Raw genomic sequence first — 22,334 nt, forward strand, 5'->3', positions numbered from 1 at the left:
ACCATGATTCTTCCCACGAGTTTAAAGAATGAACTAAATATAAATAAAGTTCGTTGATAGTTTCTAAAGGAAAGGTTGCGAGTTCATTGATTCCCCAGGTGCTTAGAAATTTACTATTAACCTGATAGACATTTTACAAAACTAGTTATTACGTCATTACCGTTATTATATCTCGTAGCTTTCATCTAAAAAGAAGGGGGAAAACAACAACCTCAAATCAGTTGGTAGTTTTTATTTATTTATTCATAATTCAAATCCACAAACTCTTTTGTTAATAAAAGTAGATAAAAAACGAAACCAATAAATTTAAAATATTTGAGGTGAAGTCAGTCGGTAGTTTGATAATTCTTTCTTTAGAATTATTATGTAATAATTGTTGGAAATAGGTCACAGCTAACCAAGAATGAATTCAATTGCCACCAATCAACAGTTGATCATTCATTAGGCGAAAATAAGCTGAATAATCGACAGCTGACCACTAAATACTCTGTAAATTTTTGTTAATAAGGTAACACCAACATGTTATGTTATCAAAAGTATTTAATTTACTATTATTTTTGAGTTACTTGCAACAAAATAAACCTGATTGATATGAACTTGAATAATACAATGGGATTGCAAAGGTCCTATTTGATTTAATAATATAAATGATTGAGACCATTGGAGATTATTTATTAACATAACGATGCATCTGCAGAAATGGAGAGCTATAAATAGATGACGTGGTAGGTAAATAACCTTATATCAGAGCATTTCCATTTTTTTCTGTTTCTTTTTAGAGAAAAGGTCGCGAGATACAATAAAGGACTACAACGTGCTAGTATTCCTCTCTATTTTTAATACAAATTAGATAATATATAATCATTTATTTTGTAGGAATTGGATAATGAAAATAAAGAAACAAAACAAAAATATTGAATTAACTAAACATTCATAATATCAATTAATTAATTATTATCATAATGATCTAAAAACAATACAATAAAAAAAAGCGTAACGGGAGGTTTTCTTGTAGTATGTAGCTGGCACTAGTTTGAGGTCATGAGTGTAACGAATTCTTCATAGTCTAAATGTCCATCTCCATCCTTGTCAGCCTCTCCAATGAGCATTTCCACCTAAAATTAATTTAAATGTCATTGAATCATCTTTTTGGGTAGTAGTACTATAGGTATATTTAAAAATATGTATGCTAATATTAAAGTAAACAATGCACATTAAATAATTTTTAATATGTTGGAAATGGGGCACATGACGTAAGTCTGACTCTCAGTTAAATATACGTAGGTAATATCTCATAAAAGACTAGATTTTTATTAGAGGTTCTCATTTCCTGGGAAACAAACTTTTAAATATGGGCCTCCCGTGTGTAAATAATAATTACTAGGGAATTTAATCGTTTCTTTTCATAGTTTACGAAAAAAGAATAAGTCCTACCTGAAGAGACGACATGCCAGTAACAATTATAATGAATCAGAAAACATGTCCCGAGAGAGAAACTCTACAACTATTTACGTAAGTACTTACGTATTACATAGATTGTACATCTAGGTATATAAAAGAAATATATATAAGTAAAACTCAATTCTAATATTAAGGAATGACGTGTTTTTTCATCTTTTTGCATAGTGTGCCTGGTGAATGGAGCTTTAATACAAGCACTCCAATACATCAGAGTACCCCTATATGTTGAAATCTATCTTGGTCTCAATATAGTATAATTCCCCTTAAAGTAACTCGATTTAAATTTTCTTTTTATATTATAGAAGATCTTTTTTTTCTAATAGTCGCGACTTATTGTTAGTATCGATCTCTTAGAGTCATGGACTTGTTTTGATCTCAGGTAAGGTGGTATTGAGTCTTGACCATAACACTAAGTATATACTAAAATTAGCCAATTATTCAATCATAATATCACCGATATTTTTATACAATTACCACTAATTTGATATCTAAATTGGAAGTTGCTATAGATTAAAATAATTTATAAGCATGGGTGTAGGAGATTAATATCTAATTCAATACCAATTGGGTACTAGGATTTCATTGGAAAGACTTTTTTTTAACCAACTCAGCTCACCTCTCAAAAAGTAAATATTTACTTCTGCAATTTTTTAAATCTTGTTTTATTATATTTCTCTATATCAGTGTCATCCCCCGAGATTCTAATCACAAGCATATTTTGGCCCGCCTTTTTTCTTTAGTTGGGAGGCTAAACGTGTCTTTTTGTTTCTTAAGCTGTTATCATTATTATTTAATTCCCACGTTTATTTCCTGGTCCCCTCCTCTTCGTTGCATCTACTTGTAGCTGATCTAATGAAACATCGTCACAGCTAAGCTGCTCTTCTACAAAACATTCTTCTAATTGTCAGGGTTAACATGTCGATTTTCGATTTGTCTTTTTTTTTAATATGACAAAATGTTAAGTATTTTCAGAGGGCTAGGAGGCACAACTAGCCCTCTGAAATGGAGCCTTCTGTTAGTTGTCGATTTGTCTACCCTTTCTTCTTATTAATTTTTTATTGTTGATTGGTTGGTTGAGCTTGAATTTATTCTTGTTAAGTTGTGAACAATTATTTATTATTAATCATTGAACTAATGATGATTAATCTTTCAATTGGGGAAAATGGGATAGCTACAGTTGATTTGGAAAAAAAATCATTTCACTTTTTGGAGAAAATGTTGTTAAATACAAATAGAATAACTTCATTCTCACTCTTTTAAAGAAAATGTCAAAATATGTAATAAAGATTACATGTGTAAATGTGTCCTTTAATATATTTGGTATGGTTCGACTTATAGTATATATTATACTTCTATCAATATAATTTCAAATGAATATATGAAAATATCTTAAGATGACATCAACTCGATTTTCTACTTTTCCCGTTGCTCCTCCAAAAATTGAGCTATTGTTTGCTTATATTTCTCACCTATTGAAGCGATTGTTAGGATTAATAAAACTCACTTCATTGACGCAAAATGAGGGAATTTTAAGAATTTTTCCTTTATTGTCAATAGAAAATTCCTTTTCATTTTGCAAATTCTACCTAATTATTAGACGATTATTCATTTGATATTATAGAAATATTCATAGTCTAGCAACTACTTATTCGAGTTCAACTAATTAAAAGCTTATAAGAATGATGAGGGTTACATAAAAAAGATATTTTGTATATTTTTAGGTTAACATAACGGAGTTTTAATTATCAGCTCGTCAAAATTGACCAATAGTAGTTTGTCACATAAATTTAACTAAGAAAAAGGCTAATAGATTTAATCATTCTGGAATTCGATATTATTATATATTTTTTTCCTTTCAAGACAATATATTGTCTTGTAGAAATGAAATCCACCATTTACAGTTCAAGTCATAGTTATGATACTTTTAAGCAGTTTAGTTTATTTACTGATGGTTTGAATTAACGTTGTACTAAAAAATTATTAGAAACACTCAAGAGCTCAAAAATGGGATATGTATATTTTTTTGTAATTGTTAAAAAAATTATGTGTTTTGGGCCCTAAGTAAATATTGATATATTTCAATGAAATTTCACAAATATGTTCATAAGTTACATAGTGTGAACAAGGACGTCTGCAAAATTATATATATATATATACATACTTATTTTTTGGTTTGGTTTTTGGAATTTTTTGGAAAAAAAAGTTAAAAAATTATTTTTTTTGGAAAAAAAGAAATCGAAAATTCACTAGTATTCACAAAAAATTAAATTTAAAAAAAAAAAATTCAAAAGTTAAATTTCAAATATCAAATTTTTTTTGTCATCAAATATTAAATTTTTTGGAAATAAATTTGAAAAGTCCATAGTTGTTCAAAAATTTTTTGGTAAATTTTTCAAAAACCCACAGATTCAAAAAAAATATATATTTTTTAGAAAAATTTCAAATATGAAAATTTCTAGTAAAAAGGAAAGATGAAAACTGAAGAATTATATCGCTCGTTCGTTCAGCTTAGATAATAGGGGATTTGGATTTGCTAAATCAACGCCTAACACTGTTATCAGGAAAAGAAGCAGGAATATTGACAGCTAACAATAAAATACAAGGTAAATTTTTGTGTTAGTGAATTAACGTAGTGATCCATGCTATAAACTGTTAGTTTTTTATCTCTCTATTGGAGGAACTCTTGATATATACATACCACTGAGGTAATATCGTGAGAAACATAATTATAAAAAATCCATGTTCCACGTTAGTGTATTACAAAAAATAAAAATAATTCTACTTCTTGGAGATCTTTGATACTTGCTTGTAAATTTATCGAATGTTTAAAATTTTACCTTAATGAAACTCATATTTTACTTTGTGTAAGCATTGTATATTAGGCATAATTAATAAATAATGAAAGTAAGTATACCTCAGTTGCAGATAGTTTATCACCGATGTTGGTCATGAGATGTCGGAACTCCGCACTTGTTATTGTTCCAGATCCGTCCCGATCTAGAACTCTGAAAGCCATTCGTACCATTTCTTCGTCATTAGCTTGACCCGTTTTCATAGCCATCATATTGCAAAACTCAGGGAATTCAATTTGGCCAGAGCCGTCAGTATCGAACTGTAAGGAAAATGAGTTATTAAGCAGTTGAAGTAAATGCACACACATTGTTACATAAGAACTAAAATATATAGGAACTCCATATTGCAGTCTCCAAAAGCTATAAAAATAATGTTTCAACTATAATATATAGTGTAAACACTCAATTACCCTCAATTATGATAATTAGTGTTGTTCTTGTACTTATTTAGAGTCTCTTGGAGTTCAATCTCAGTCCAGTCCAGTTAAATCCTACATATCAGTCCTTAAAACTTTTAAAATTCGGTACTTGATGACGCCACTCGACTTTATTTCTTCTTGTTTAATCAGTTCTAATATTGACAGATCTCAGGATCGATGGTCTTAAGGACTGATCCCAAGGACTGATAGGACCGGTCCGAAGACGGATTGAACTGGATTGAATAATTAAGGACCGACAAAACACTGAAATACACTCGATTCCTTAGTAAAAGGTCAGGTATTATTTTATGACGACAGATGTGTTTAAAATAAGTGTAGTAATATTCTAAAAGGATTCTCTTTTAGTTGAAAGTAATATAATAGTAAAACTGATATTGAGTATTTACCCTACAATGAATTACTACAAATCAAAGACGATTTACTATAATATATTTCTTCTTAGAATATTTTTCATACCTTATATTTTTGTTATTTCATTTAAAAATACTGTTTGAGCGTTTAAAGGTAGCCGTTTGAAGGATACGGAAAATAAATTTGCCAGGAAATGGACAGCTAAGGAATGCTTGAACAATTTTAATTATATTCTAACCGAATTTGAAACTCGTATATCTGTAGTCATTTTTTTGAGTATTTATGTAAAAAATAATAATTTATTTGCCCGTAAATGTACTTTATTTAACATAGTTTTTGTCATATTTATCTCTCTAGTCTAAGATTCATACACAGGTGGGGTCATTCCATAGAAAATGTATACATTTTATTTTTTGTCATCCGATTTGAATAAAATTTGGTATATTAAATAACGAATTACTTAAAAAGAAAATTTCGGAAATGTAACTCAATCCAATCTCAATCTGAGTTTTTTTTTATAATAAATTGGATTGCTTATCGTCTTGAAAACCCTAGTGTTTTGGATTGTTGTTCCTAAACCACTCATCTGATGGATGCATCAGATGAATGCCAATGAGTTACGCAACAAAATATTTAAAGTATTTTTATTTTATTCCGTTATAAAAAATATGGTTGACCTTGACAATATTGTTTTACCTTAAATATCTCAAATATTTTTTTTGAAAACGATATCAAATCAATATCTAATCTCAAAATAAAAGATTAGAGCAGTGATTCATAGCCTGAGTTCGATCGAACCCTAGGGGTTCAGTGAGTCTCTCTCAGGGGTTCGGCGAAGGTCAAAACATACATGATGTGTGATGACCTACTCCACTTGTCCAATGAAAAAGGGTTCGATGATATTAATATGAAACTGGCGGGGCTCACTACCTCCAACAAGATTAAGAAACAGTGGATTAGAGTCTATGTTCTTGGAGGATTTTAGAAGAATATTTGTTCATATAATTAAAATTTCAAATTGAATGGTTTCTATTGCTATAATATATGTAAGTTAATGCAAATCTTCCGATTGTTTAGCATAAATTGGCTATTTGTTGTAAGGTCACGGGTGAGTTTATTAATATAACCAATGGTTCAGTTGCACCATTGTTTTTGGTAAGGGATAAATGACGGTTAATATTAAACTGAAAAAGGTTTAGTTTAAATATACTTTATCGAAGACTAGTTAATTAATAAACTTCTATCATATTGAAAAATAGTAAATCGTAGTTAGTTAGTTAAATATTTATTACTGCTTGCCATACATACATAAAATAAAATTTTATGTATGTATGGCAACAAACACGACCACACAACGGGGTATTTGGGCTACTACAGCAGATTCTAAAAACTAGTTTACATTAAAATTTTGTTCAATAATATTTTTAGTATGCATATATTTCATACTTTGATCTTTTTTTTTATATCGGTCACACCAATATTGACAGAAGGAGTCATGAATTACCTTCTTTATGTAGCTTGGAGGTGTCCCAATAAATCATAGTTAATTAATCCATTTCTTTTGTCAAACTGTTTATCAAAAAAATGTTCAATCCATATAACAATTACCAAACCTTTTTAATTTAAATATTTGTCGTACAAATTGTTCAAATCGGATGATGGTAAAATATTGTAAATTTTCCATGATAGGTATATTTAAATAGATTTGATTTAAAAAGCAAACAACAAATAATTTCAGCCGAATACTTATTTGAATGAATAGGCAATGTAAATAAATCCTTTTTAAAAGTAGATTAGATTATCTGTAAATTATAATAGAAACCTTTTATCCAAATTAGAATTGACTAAATGGAAAGGTTGCCTTCCAATCTGTAGTTGTCTTTGTAAATGTTACTATTGATACGTCTCCCAACGTATTATTTAATTACAACACCACTTGTTTAAATTTAAAAAAAATGTTGTTAGAATTTATTTTGACAAATAAATTTAACATAATTAATTATTATAACAGTTAAGGGTGGCTTTAACTGTTATCAAATGTGGCATTATAGGATAATAAGATTAGTACAAAAACTTAATAAGTATCTAGGGTAAAGACTTGAATTTTAAAGAGCATTAAATTTCAAACACTCTGCGTATTTGTATTAAGCGTTAGGACTTAGTTCAACCATATAAATATTTTATAATTTGTATAACCTACTTTTTAATTAAAACAGTTTTTTGCACTAATATTGGCAGGTTGGCCCACGTAATTTCATATGCAAGTATAAAGTAAATAAAAAAAACAACCTTCAATTGAATAAATATTTGTATTACAACTTAGAGCCAACAAAGAATTCATACCTTGAATGTACAAAATTCATGTAACCACATATTAATATTAAATTATTAAATCACGTGTCTCCCAGATAAATTGACTAATTTCACAGTTACAACTAGTATATATTTGTATCTGCCTGCCTGTGTGTACCATATAGGTGTCAACACCGTTGGACTTAAGAAGTTGAAATTTTTCATGGGTGCCTAATTTGAATCTAGCTAACAAAGGGGTACCGATTATTATTGCTTTTTTTTTTTTTTTGGGGGGTCATATAAGAGTACTTTATTCTATAGCCAAAACACAAAAACCGTTTTTTGGAGCTCAAGGACTGGCGTCTTAAAAAACAACTATACGAATAAGGACGTGTTATAAATTAATCCAAAAGGTAAAAAAGTTATTGGCAAAAAATGAAATCCGTGAAAATTGTACTTTTGTTTTTTGAGGTGAACAAAAAATGGATTTACAATGGAATATTGTATTCGCAGTCAAACAAAATTTGTAGAAATTGGTCTGGAGATCCGTTTGCAAATAAATTTAACATATCAAAAATTATATTTAACTGAAATATCTGTCATTTTCTAAATAATTTTTTATTCTCTTTTTTTTTTCATTAACGTGAATTTTCAATTTTGAAGAAGAAACACCACAGAACGATACAATTTGTACATAAAATTTTAGACTCTAACATTACATATAGTATATTACAAACATATATACCTATGTATTGTAGTATTTTCAATTTCAGGAACATTTTATCTCATAATTATTGCTAAATTTGCAAAAATGAACTAGTTGTCGTGGTTATTTTTTCTACAACATTATTATCCATTCTTTTTTTTTTTTTTACGAAAAATATATTAAAGGGTTTTTGTTCCTCTTTCCAATGTCAATAAATGTTATTTACTACTTTTTTTTTTCCAAAATTAGTGCAAAAAAAGGTTTTTTTGGTAATTTTCTCTGCAAATTTCTATTTGGCAATTTTTTCACAAATATATAAGATGGACTTCTCATCTAGACAATTTGAAGGGGACAACATAAATATCAATGAATAAATAAATATTTTTTCTTAAAAGTACAAAGTCCCCTTACTTTTTTAACACAACTTGTATGTAGTATATAGTAATTTTCCCCTCCAACGTTATTATCATAGTAAGAGAATTATAATTATCAGGATCTTTCTTGTCAACAACATTTTATCATTATTAGTATAAGAGTATTAGAATAGCCAATTTCTTGTTCCATCCTCATTATCATAGTGAGAGAATTATAAATAGATATTTCTGGACCTTTTCCGACACTAACGAAACAGTCATATTATAATTATTAGTATATGTGTGGCGATAACATAAAAGCGATACTTTGTGATACTTTTTTCAATATTGCAGTAGTATGATAAAATGAGTACTATAATTTATATTCATTCATTATTATTAAAGAAGAGTGTATTCACGTTGTGAGAATAACGAAAATAAGAAAGGGATTAGCTGCTTAAGAACATGCCTCACCAACTGAAATTGTTTATATTGATGATATCAAAATTCGATTTAAAGTTCAAATATCATACGATCAAATTGACTGAATTGGTATATAATATGTTCGTGTAAAAATTTAAACAAATATCATTTATATTAATAACTTGTTGGACAGTTTTTCAGTGGTTTAATATTGTATTTGACTCTTTAAAAACTCCCCTTCAGTTTTTCATTGAAGTAAAACACTTATATTGGGGTTTTCTCCGTTTCATCTAAAAATTCCAAACTTCTTTTATATTATCGCCACACATATAGGAGTATTTTCAATGATTTTGACTAGTGTCGATGTGATTTCCCACTCCCTTCTAGGCATGAGCAACACAAGATAACCCGTTGGCTTATTCGTAGAAAGACATGTTATAATAATAACATGCCTCTCTGCGAAAAAAATTCTGGCTAAGCAATTGTCAAGAAGTAAAATGTAATTGGTTCAATCCTTCTTTCGAGTGGCAACAAGGATTCCCAACGGCCATTTGGTGGAAGAATGAAATATGTAGACTCATGAATAAATACTTTCTGGTCTTTTGAAGTATAATCCTATGTTGATGCTTAGAGATAAGTGAAATAGAATGGGTATCTCCCAATTTTGCAACACGTAATAGTGATAACCTTCATTATAAGAAAATCCTTGACTCCTAAAGATAATGTGCCTCTCTTTTCTCGATAGTTTTGCCTGTATTACCAGTGCATATTCTATTCTGCTAATAAGTATATTTATTTCAGTATAAAAATGTATCATTCCATTTTGTATATGTATAGTGTCGCTAATAATTTGTTGAATCTATTTGTTTTATTTTATATTAATAACTTCTATATCGTATCATTTGTCCTTTTAAATTTGTATAATTCTCTGCTTATCACTTTGAGTTATAATTAATATAATTATTTTTTTAGTTGTATTTCTTAAAAATTTACCCATACTTATTTAACTTACTATTATAAGCATACGTTATAACACTTGAATAAATTATCTTAATAATGTTCATTTTTTAATGCAACGATAAAGACGTCATACTTCGTAGTAATTAATATTTCTATATAATATTGTGTTTTGTACAAATTCAAATAAAGTAAATCCTAATTATATTTGAAATATTGGAATTCCCTATTCATCGTGAATGGATATCTTGAATGTTCCAATCTTTTAATCTCCTGTGCAAGGAAGGAGTCGAATCTGCTCTCTTTTTAGATGGATGATCAAGTCTTTCTTCGATTTCCTTTATTTGGCTTTGTTCCTATTTCTTTGAGAACATATCTGAAGAGTCTTCGTACTTTCGTCTCATCAAAAATACAAGTCCGGATTTTCGCAGTTGTAAGTTAAATTGTATCTGGATTTACGAACAATAAGGAAGAACTGCCTGAATGGTCTCAAAGGGGGTCTTAGCTTCAAATGGTAAACGAGGTGTTTTTACAACATCCGTTTCTTCGGATAAACACTTGGGTATGCTCCATGGATTCAAACATGTAGATGTAGAATTTATTTAAGACAGTTTTAAGTCTTTTTAGTGTATTTGAAGTATGATAGGAAGAAGACTTATTTTATTTCTAAATGTTAGTCATTAGTTTTTGATTACTCATTGTATAACATATCATATTAGCGACTTTAAGGAGATAAATTTAGGAGATCTCAATGTTAATAGATCTATAATATAGAAACATGAAAGTTATTTTTATGATTTTCACGAAGTAAATCGAATATTCCTTAATTTGAAAATTTCGACTACTTTTTATATTACCTGTTATAGCGTTATATAGAAAATTCACGTTTCTATAGTAGAATCACGTGATATTCCAATATCCTCCAAAACCGTAAATTTAATCATAAGTCTCGCACTCGCTCGATAACCATCCTTAATAATTACATATATATTTAGTGTGTAAATAATTACACACTTCCCCCCACTGAAAACTGTTCTTATATGAATATTCATATATTCTAAAAAGTATATAATTATTATTTATGTCCCTTTTTAACAATAATAATTTAATTTCTCTTGTACTCAATGAAAAAACATTCTCAGGCTCTTTGTTTTTTATTTTTGGCTGTAATTTTTCGTATGAATTTAAATTAATTCACATTCAGTGGATATTTGAGTTAGATATTATGTGTAGCGTTACTGGATACAATTACAGTTAATAGTATTCATATTAATTTAGACTAAAATGTATCTTTCAATGTCGCCTACATGGTGTGGTTTAGTTAAAAGAAAAAGTATTTATTTTTATGAAAAATACAAAAATCATACTTGGTCGTGCAAAATGGATGTATCACTAATCAACTTGAGCAAACTTTTGCTCCTCCTAAGTCTCAATTAAGACAGACGTGATATATTACTTAAAAACATTAATTAAGCACACAATGGCAGATATTATTTATGAATTTGACCTCTAGTGCCTTCAAAGCTAACAACCCGATTGCTCTGCATGCTGAAGACGGGTCTACAGTGAATGTTTTTTTATTCGAGAAGAAGATCACACGGTTACCATGATGCTTCAGGTTGCTTAGGAGCCATTTGGCCCGCTCCAAACGGACAGTTTGATACTGTTGAGTAATTATTAATCTTTCCACGTACCTCTTGGACTTTCCCCCGGCGCCCTTGATCACCCTGGACACGGTGGAGGGAGCCACTGACTTATTTTAGGCAAATTTGATCATAGACATAGTGGGTTTGGCCTAAACACCTTCTTGGCCACTTCTGGGATCAGTTTGGCCGGCCTTCCACTACTGGGCTCGATTTTTAAGGCTTTTTCCCTTTTTCATGAGCTTTCTGACCCTGTAGACGGTGTGCTTCTCGATCCCAAGAATCCTGACAATGTCAGGAAAGCTTAAAAAGTCAGCTGTCGTGTAACACATCGGGAATTTAAGAATTGAATCACTAAACCTCGAAAAATTAATCTATTGTAGTGGTACATCCATTTCGCATAACCCGTATGTATTAAGGTTCAATATTTATAAAATGACAGGCAATATTTGAAAGATATATTACAGTCAATTATAGGGCTTGATTTCAAATAATGGGATGAATTGAGATACCCGAGAGTGTTAACTGTAGTTGAAAACCTTTGTTTTATCTAGCTGACTTAATTTGGCCCATATTTCATTAGAAATATAATTTATTAATTTTCGAATTCTATAAATGTGGCATTTAATTTTGGCAAAGTACAATTTGCGGTGCCTCCAAAGAATTAATCAGAATTATTTGTTTGTTGTTGGAAAATGTATTCCATGTTCAATATTAAGAAAAATTATCCTAGCTTCCTTTTGAATGACGTGCTACAAATACGCAATATATTACAATGACTCAGTACTATTAAGAGTTCGTCATAAGTTATATATAATAGATTTTGATAATTAATGATGACTTAATTAATCTATATTTAAATATAGGATTAAGAGGAGATCGAAATGAATCCCAACGGACATGGCTATTCCACTTCTGTCAAAATAAAATATTGCAATTTTTAGTCGGCTATTAGTGTTTTGAACTCGAGCTCAATTAATTTTTTTAATGATTCCCATAGATATTTTAGACAAAAAAAAGAAGCTTTTGGCGCCCCAGACATCCGTGAAAACCATCTCGTTTTTATACATTCAATTTGATTTATCAATCTCCTTTGGGGTATCCCACTTTTTATGCCTCAAAAACTGTCCAGCTTCATTTAACAAGGTCGTTTGTGTACACTGCACAAGCATGGTACTACCTTATAATTGGAACGCTGAACGGAACAAAAATAATGGCTGAACAATGAATGCTGAAGGAAAAATAAATTGAACGGAACGCCAAAATAGCGGAACGCTTACAAGTCTGTCAATAGGCGAGTCATACTTTATTTTAAAGTTATGAATACTACTATAGTTGGAAATGTTCCTACGTCTTTTGGAGTAAGGTTGAGAAAGTGAATAAAAAATGTTATTCGTAGAGTTGTAGAAACTATGAACTGCCCCTATACTAAAAAAAGAAAACAAAAACGAACATGGATTTCCTCACGATTTGAAGAATGTATTGGAGGTGAGCAGCTTAGCTGCCATGACGTCACATTAGATCAGCTACGAGTAGGCATGAGAGGAAGGAACACAAACCTCACTCCGTATATAGCAGCAAGGACATGGGAAAGAATTACTATGGTTTTGATCCTCAATTCTACTCTGAGTCAAACAGTGACTTAGAATTATAACTCCCCAACAAATCATCAGTTTTATTCTTCGTCTTTCTCACACTAGTGATTACTTTATATTTAGATGCTATCTCTTCAAGAATAAAACAATAATGATGATAGCTTTGCTATATAAAGAACATGTTCAGATTAAAACTAAAAATGGAATCGTACTTATTAAAAGTCATATTTTGTACAACTCTAGTTATGCAAAGTTATAAGTAGAATTAAACTTTTGAATGAAAATTGAATTAGTTAGCTCTTAAAACGTTATTATTATTGGCCCATTAAGGGGGATTTGGCACGCATATAAACAGATAAATGTTCATACGTAGTACATAAAAAAAGTAATTACGCAAAGATAAAACAATATATAAACATATAATATATTTTGACTTTATGTAAATTTTAATTCTCAGAAATTTATTTGATATTTATCTTTATGAGATACACTGATTTAGTACGTATATTGTATACAGTAAACGTTGTTTATGTGGGGTATTGCTTTAAGGTGAAACTTCAGACTCCTCTAGATCAGGGGCTCTCAACCATTTGCAAATGAAGAGACACTTATGATTGTCAAAAAAATTCCGAGTCACACTCTCCTAACATGTTTTTACAACAAATATTAAACTGGGCAGTAGATTGTCTCACTGTCAAATAAACAACAAATAAAGAGTCTCAGCCTCTTCAAATAAGCTTTAGTTTTGTAGCCACTCGTATGTTACCTCCTGTAGGTTTTACTTGTTCCATTTGCTAAATAATAATCTAGTATTTCACTGGTTGAGAACCCATGCTCTAGTTATTATGACTGTACTATATATATTATATTTAGGTTAACTACATTATGGTGATATCCATGAATTCCAGGAATGTTTTGACAATTCAAAGTGTGAAAATAATATGAAATAATAAAACTGATCATTAATAAGCTTCACATATTTATTTAAACCTGTATCTACGAGACTGATAATTATTATATGTACAATATATGTAAAAAAAAAACCTATTTCAATAAAAAAACAGCATCATTTTCTGCTGAACATACTTTTTAAGTACAAAGGCTGTATCCGGACTTAAGAATAAAAAAAAATATTTGGACTTCAACAAATTAACGTTTAGAACACTTATAAGGAACAAGAGTAGACAAATGACAAATAGCATGATAAAATTCACACATGATATATTTTGAAGAATATAAGCATTTGTAGTAGAATTATGGAAATGGTTTGCTTTCCTAATTTGTGTTACTTCACTAATAGACAAATTTACAGCTATCGATTGTAGAGCTTCTTTTCTCCTTATCAGTGTTCTAAACATTGATTAGTTTAATTAGCTTTTGTTCAGTTGTGAACTAATTATTAACAATAGTTGATTAATTCCTCTACATATTATTGGTAAGAATCAGCAAACTAACAACTGGTTTTGGGCCTTTCTCTGTCTTTTGCTTTAATGGAATGGTTGCAATACACAATTAAACTAACAACGTGACCCTCAAATTTTTATGCAAGATTTAAATTTCTTACCATTTCCTCCACTTTTTTGACTATTTTATTCGATCATATTTTTTTTTGTTGTGATTTTCTGCAGGCAAAGCAAATAGCATTAATAGCAAAGGGTTACTCAGAGTTGCTCGAGCCAAGGAGGTAGCGGGAAATCACAATGCACATGATATTTCTTCTTAATCAAGAGTAGCTTTTTCCTTGTTCTACATGTTGGACCCCTATATGGTAAAAACTATTTTTCACTAAATTTGAAAAAAAAGGAGTAGATAGCATTTTTTGGCATTGTAAAGTGGAACACATACCTAACAAGATTTTTTTCGTACTTATATAAAAAAGTTGGGTATAGCATAATCCCCCTGATATGACTCCCTCGAAAATCGGTACCCGACATTTTATATATATATACAGATTAGTTATTGGCGATGGTTATAAATTACATTTATAGAAGTATATTCCTTAGTTATATTGCTAAGGTGTGGATAAATAGAAGAAAGAATACATAGGTGTACATAAATATAAGAATAAGAATTTTCTTTCAATATGTATGTACTTCTAAGAAAAGAGAGACACGTTCATGAAATGAAATTACTGACCTTCCTACTATCCTTTTTATGTTCATAAAAAGAAAAGAAAAATTCTAAAAATGTTAGCGACAGTAAGAATTCATTGGCAAACTTTCAAAACTAAGAAATAATAAGCAAAAAGGAGGATAAATAAAGGTGCAGAAATATCTAGGGATTGTAATCGGGAACTTTGCTTTCCATTGGTACTATTTTGAAATCGCTAACTTTACTGTATCTTGCAACTTTTCCATCAAGAAGAAGCAGAAAAAAGCCCTCAAGTCAGGTGGTTGAAGTTAACCAATCTTTTGATTAATATTTGTTGGGAATTGTTCACAAAACCTTATTCAATCAATCAACGTAGAGAACACTGCTTATGGAAGAAGAAGCAGAAAAATCTATAGCTAATAGAGATTAAAAAAAAAAAAAGGTGAATTAACGCCACCTTGTAGTTACGTATGTATAAATGCCACTAATAGACACCCATTAATCATATTAATTTTGTAGATCGAATTAGCAAAAGAGCTGTTAAAAGATAATTTTATTGAAGACTAGTCGTAGTATCCGGCATTGTTCAGAGTTATTTCTTGGGTGGACGAACACACAAAAAGACAGACACACTTTGTTTTAGTAATATAGATTTCCTTTATTCATATAGAAGATAACTCCCGAACAAATCTTCATCGTGACTCTCCGTTTTTCATGAGCACACAAACTTATTTACTAATAATTACATGTATTCTTCTCAAGAATGAAACCTCAACAACCTACAGCTTGAGGAAATAAAATAAAAATGCCAACATCAATAAAACTCTCACGATAAAGAAATGATGAGGATTTATAACCCTAAATATATGTATATGTACTTCTCTTTTCTTTTTTAATATGACGCGCTGAGGTTAAGATTCACACGCTCGTTGTCAAAAATAATCCCTTTCCAGATAAAAAAACACACCAACTTATAAAATTTGCTTTATTAATATAGATTATACATCAAATTTAACAAGGGACATATTTTCTACTTAGATATAGACAATTTCGTAATACCGTGAGAGGCGAAAAAATCTTTACAGTTCGTTTTTACTACATAAATCAAGGTGTTTGTAAATGCAGTAAAGTTATTCCGGTCAAATACTAAAAATAAACTAAAAAATGAGATAAACAAAAAACTAGATCTTCCTAAGTGTCTTAGAAGCCGAGAAAATGCCATCAGAACGTGACCCACGAATTTTGATCTGTGCACTTTTGGAGACTGGCAAGAAACCAACAGAGAATGCATTGTTACTATGGGTCCAAACTAACTATCCAGAAATTAACATAGTGTTCCAGCAGGATGGTGCACCAGCACACACATCCAAAAAGGCCCAGAAGGGGTTGGAGAACAACTTGCCTTTCTGGCCAAAGAAAATGTGGCCTCCTCCTCACCAGATACTAATTCATTGGTCTTAACTTTTTGGGTGCATGTTGAGTCTAAGGCCTTCGCCGTTTGTAATCCAAATATCAACAACCTCATGGCCACTGTCAACCACCACTGGGAAGCCATGTTTGAGGACTGCATCCTCAATGGGTGCAAGACCTTCTATGGCCGCCTGGAAACCATTATTCCTACCAAAGGGGGCTATATCAATGATTAGGGTAGCTAAGACATCATATTAGTTATTTTTATTTTATTGACATACCCTATTACAACTGGTTGCTGAAACACATCTGAATAAAGATCTAGACTGAAAGTGTAAAGATTTTTTTGGTGCACTCGGTAATTATAGTGCTAATATTTTGACTTTATATACCCTTTTCAAAAATTAATTTGCATTTCAATTGCTGTTCTTCTGCTCTTGTATTTTGTAAGGTTTTACCATAGAAATATAAATACATAGTGACGACACAGGGATCCCAATTGGTAATTTACCATAGTAAGACTGCAGTAGATTAAATTTTGCAGTCTAAAGCAACTAATATCAGCTATGATAGCAACGAGTACAAATAAAGATATAATAATCTGCGAGAGTCACTTCAAGGTGAATTATTTTTAGTTATTTCTTTTAGGATAAATTGCTTTGACTTACAAACTCCGGTTCAGAAACGAATTAAACTCGTATGTCAAGGTATGACTGAATATTTTTTATGTTTGGGTATAATGCTGTATTATGAGCTAAAGTAAACAAATTGATTATTTAACTTTTTATTACATCATCAAAGTCAATTAGAATTAATTATCATTTCTCTAGTTGGAGTTGTCGATTATTATTAATATAAGGAAAACAAAAAGTGTGACGTCATATTATACCCCTTTTGTCAGCTTATAACTTTGTTTCATCATTCGTGGATCTTGTCGCCTCTATATATTTCTTTCGCTTGGGTTTTACAATCACTAGTGATATTTTGGTCAAATAGATCAAATAAAGTAGTATGCAGATATTCATTGTTCGATCCATAGTGTTTGGTTCATAAACATCAATACGCTATTTACGTCGTTAGCTATATTATATCGCTCAATCTTTCATCCGAAAAGAAACAGAAAAAAATGACCTTAAATCAGTTGTTAGTTATTCAATAAATGTTGATAATTGTTCCAAGCTTAACACGAGTTTATTCAAAATTAATCAATCAACGATCAGAACACTGATTAGGGAGTTGATGCAGAAATATAAGCAGCTGACAACAAAATACTATGTAACACCGTGTATTGATTATTAGGCAATGACGTCATATGATTATAATTCTTTGTTTATCTTTGAATAAGACAGTTTTTCTCTTGTCAGTGGATACGGATAGAATAAAGTTCATATTGTTTTCTTTATTAGAGCTCAATTTATCAATCATATTTTATTTATCAACCATTTTTGAATCAATATAAAAATATATGATGAATGAGTAATTTAAAAATGAAATTACATTATTAAGTTATATACTTAAGTTAGAGCATAATTTTAATTAGTTAATTCGATTGATCAATGCTGAGACGGGATTATTTATATTAGTATTTTGTAAATATCTGTTATCGATGGAAAAATTTGTACTTAGGTATTTGTTATTTTCTATCAATTTGTATAAATTTTTGCTAGCAATCGGATAACCCCATAATAACATACTAAACAATGATAAGCCTAACTAAACAATCTAAATCTGGGAGATGTAATTTGCTTTCCCTTATATATACCAGGTTATTTTCTATTTCTTATTTTCAAAGAGAAAGGTTGATATATGTAATTAGGATATCTATATTTTGTGCCAAAGGTTTGAAAATAAACAACTGATGCTGAAATAGTAAGATCAATTATAAGAAAAAACATTGGCAAATGATAATGATTAAGTGTTTGTACATCCTACTAACTACTTGATCCTAGTTATTGCTCCGAACATTGATTGGTTAAAATCGAATTAGAAGTTGTGAAGCTAAGTAGTTGTGAACAATTACCTACTATTGAATGAAAAATAGTTCAACATTTGGGAATGATTAGCTATGTAACTTCCAACTTTTGAAAGAGGAAAGGTTGTGAGATGCAATAAAGACTATTAAAATTTGTAGTTAGTTGATTGTTTTAATGCATAATGTGCTGTCACAGATGAGGGGATTGTCCATTGAAGCTAAAAATAGTTACCTCAATGAAGAAATACTATTAACTAATTTTTGGGGGCTTTATTGTCCTTCCTTCCGTCTATAATTATATATCTTTTCCTTGAATGTCAGCCAACGGTAAATACTACCTTTTTTTAAAAATATTCCCTTAATTGTTCAGATGGAGTTGCACCGATTAAGAATAAGTAAACATTATAGTATTACATTTACTCCATCTGAACTAGGAATCTTCTTTGAAGTCCATATACATAAAGTATATTTCTTTCTCTAGGAACAACCGAGGTGCAAAACCTACGCACATTAAATTCAAGAAAATATTTTATATACACATATTTTATAAATTCATTTAGTCAGCAATTAACATGTAATACTAAATAATTTATGAACCTTTTAAGATTATGAGTATGTTCATTTCAACCCCATTTCCCTAATGACATAACTCCAATGTTAAATCATAATGTTAAAGAAACATAATAGTCTCTCACCTCATTAATGAGTTCTAAAAGCTCTTGTTCCGTAGGATTCATACCCATGGCTCGCATGGCATAGCCCAACTCCTGTGTTGTTATAGTACCCGATCCATCGTCGTCAAATTCATTAAATGCTTCTCGTAATTCCGCTACTTGCTCTCGTGTTAAGTCTATACCAGCCATGTTGGTGCAAGTAAGAAGTCTATGGTCTGAATTGAAGGGAGGAAAAATATAATCAAGGTCCACTCACTCCAACTATCTCTTGAATGTATTTCACAGCCTCAAATTGATAGAGAGGATTATGAATAATTTGACTAAGGAAATTCAATTGTAACCTTATGAGTTCCTTATAGTCTTTTTAAGAACTATACACTAAATTTAAAAGAAAATATTTTATGGAAATTGTGGTAGTTCAACATAAAAGCAATCTCCAACAAAAATTAAGAAATTATTATTTTGCCTCATATAAATGTACTCATACATACATCTCAATATTTAATAGACGTATTTAAGCCAATTATAAAGTTTGTATTCCAATTTGTGGGTTGATTTAGGATACCCATGAATTTGAACTATGGTTTAAAACCTTTATGAGAAGTTAGAGACTTATATTGGCTCCGATATGGCCTCTTTTAAATAAAATATGTCTACTTCTCATTATTTTAATTTGACTACTTCAAATACAATTTGCAGATCCCCCGATAGTTAAAAAAATTAATAATTTGATGAATGAAATTGACGATATTTTGTCAAAGAATACAAGTGTAATTCACACTCAATTTTGAGAAAAAGTATTCTAGTTTGCTTTTGTGTTGACAGACCACATGTCCTTTTCTATTTTCTGAGATTATTTCTTTAATTTGATCCCTTAAAATCTTCCTAACTACATGTTCCCCCTTAATATTACATAAAAACAGTTTTTATCAAAACTTTGTATTGGTTGTTTTTTATTTGATTTAAAACTTTCAAAGATATGTATAAATTGGAAAAGCCAAGTGCAATGAAAGAGAAAAAAACCATTTTCATGTCAGGGATTTGAAAATTTATCTATTTTTCAAGTATGTACAGTCAAACAATAGACATCAAAATACTTCATGAAATATATATATATATAAAAAAGACGGTATTTGAACCTTGGTAAAATTTAAAGTTTACAAATGAATTATGAATGATGTAATACGAAAATCCGTCTCTTCAACTCATCTTCTTCCTTGATTTATTGTTAATAATATGATCCTCCTCTTTTTAAGCCAGGAATTCTCACAAAACTTATTATAAACACATAAATTAGTTAAGTCATCTTTGGACCAATGTAGTATGAAAGATGTATTCTATCACAAACAAATCACTTTTATGAAACGCACAGTTTAACTTTTACACTTTTTTGAGTAGAAGGAAATCAAAACTAAATGTAAAAGCACTAAAAAAAAAAAGCAAAAACAACTATGCGTTCTATGTACTTCAGCTATTATCAGTTTGAGTAGAATAACGTCTATGTCTTACACCTTCTAGCACTCTCCTTCATAATATTATATATTTCTCCAGGCCCATATCCTTCCCCACACACGTTCTTTCCTATCGATCTACTAAGATAAAAGTCCGCAATAACTTTGTTGGGCCGTAGTCGTATATTTTGTTCTATGTATGTACTATGTGTCTTATTAAACTGACAGAGTCAACTCGCATTCCTCCACGAGGAAAGTGAAATAGACACTTGGCAATCCTTGAAATAAGGTCGATGATCAAGCTTTGTTCAAATATACCTTAGTACAAAAACATACAAACAAGTCTTTACTACTTATTTAATTGATTATTAGGGAAAATATTTTCTAAAGATCACAACATACAGTATACTTCACATATATTTTAAAAAATACGTCATTAGAAACACAAAGATGAGTAATCAATATCATTTACTGCAAAAATGTTTGACATTCCAAAGGGTATTTTTATCAACTCTTTAATGACTTATCTTAAATGCTTAGTTACTTATACTACCCGGCATTGATTGGAGTTCTTAGGCCTCAATAACAGACCGACAAAAGGTGCTTTATATATACGGTGCGGCACACAAATAGAAAGTAAAATGAAATACAAAATTCATATTCTGCACTTTATATAATTAATAATTATTTATAGAAAATTTTATGAATATATATTTTAGAAATATACATAAATAACTATTAATTAAATTTTCAATTTTCTGCTTCCATACATTTTCTAAACTAGAGCAGAAGCTTTGACATACACATATTAATTCTTTCGGTCCATTCACGTAAAATAAAAGCCTTCAGGGCTTCAAGATTTGGATGTCGTTTAAGACAAGCCTCCTCTCGGCATCCCTTCAAAAAGAATAATCCAGAGGATTCAATTCTGGTGATGATTATTAACCCAGAATCTGTTTTTCCAAAAGCCTCCAAACAATATTTTGGGGTGGCATTGGAGGTGTGACAGGGGCTCCATCTTGTCGCCGTACATAATTCCTGCCGGAATAGTTATTTCGGAACAATGGCATCCCGGAGTAAAGCAATGTCTATTGACCATTCGGAAACTGTTGTATCAAAATCCACCCATTCGGCGATAATTTCATCTGAATCATCCCTGGGTTTATAGGAAAAATGTCAAGAAAACAATTACAATGAAAAAAATAGCAAGATTCTTTTAAACTGATATAACCTTTCACCTATATTATATATTAAGATCAAAAAATTTCTTTTTTTTCCTCTGTCCTTTTTTCCTGACACTGGAGTATGTTAATGCTAGTCCGTCAATCCATGAGTAACGAGAGAATTAAATTCTAAGTCGAACCACTGTTGTATTTGTATATTTTTGTTTTATCTTAATATGTATTATATGGGTGATAGGTATTATATCAGTTTAAACGAATCTTGCCATTTTTTTATTGTAATTGCTTCCTTTTTTTTCTCCTGCCATTTTTTCCATTGACATTTGTTCCTTTTTCATTTTCCCCTTGCCATTTCTTTCCTGACACCCATTGACTTTTAACACTCCCATCCTCCCATTTTTGAGCCTGGAAATCTCGTTAGATCCAAAAAATTGTGCTTATCCAAGACATCAATAACCTCCTTCATCGTCTTAATAACGAGA

At 30.2% G+C, this 22,334-nt stretch overlaps 1 protein-coding gene across 6 annotated transcripts; it reads right to left on the reverse strand.

Annotated features, from left to right (window-relative positions):
• Window positions 1-815: 815 nt before the first annotated feature.
• Window positions 816-20,749, reverse strand: LOC121120258 (calmodulin). Of its 6 annotated transcripts, none has more exons than XM_071889398.1 (4): window positions 20,360-20,749; window positions 19,242-19,540; window positions 4,376-4,573; window positions 816-1,115 (listed from the first exon to the last, which is right to left on the reverse strand). In XM_071889398.1, the coding sequence occupies exons 2-4, from the start codon at window positions 19,407-19,409 to the stop codon at window positions 1,029-1,031; spliced, it is 453 nt and encodes a 150-aa protein (XP_071745499.1). In that variant the 5' UTR covers window positions 19,410-19,540; window positions 20,360-20,749; the 3' UTR covers window positions 816-1,028. The 6 variants fall into 6 exon arrangements, with proteins under 6 accessions (XP_071745499.1, XP_040571040.1, XP_040571041.1 ...); XM_040715106.2 differs by having other exon boundaries at window positions 20,407-20,735; XM_040715107.2 differs by having other exon boundaries at window positions 19,242-19,506; window positions 20,382-20,735.
• Between the last annotated feature and the right edge of the window lie 1,585 nt (window positions 20,750-22,334).

The sequence above is a fragment of the Lepeophtheirus salmonis genome, chromosome 6 (assembly GCF_016086655.4).
Source record: "Lepeophtheirus salmonis chromosome 6, UVic_Lsal_1.4, whole genome shotgun sequence".
Lineage (NCBI taxonomy): Eukaryota > Metazoa > Arthropoda > Copepoda > Siphonostomatoida > Caligidae > Lepeophtheirus > Lepeophtheirus salmonis.

Coding starts and splice junctions, on each gene's coding strand:
- LOC121120258 (XM_071889398.1), bottom strand. CDS start 19,409: ATGGCTGGTATAGACTTAACACGAGAGCAAGTAGCGGAATTACGAGAA. Junction 4,574..19,241: donor TTTTAGAACTCATTAATGAG/GTGAGAGACTAT, acceptor TTTTCCTTACAG/TTCGATACTGACGGCTCTGG. Junction 1,116..4,375: donor ATAAACTATCTGCAACTGAG/GTATACTTACTT, acceptor AATTAATTTTAG/GTGGAAATGCTCATTGGAGA.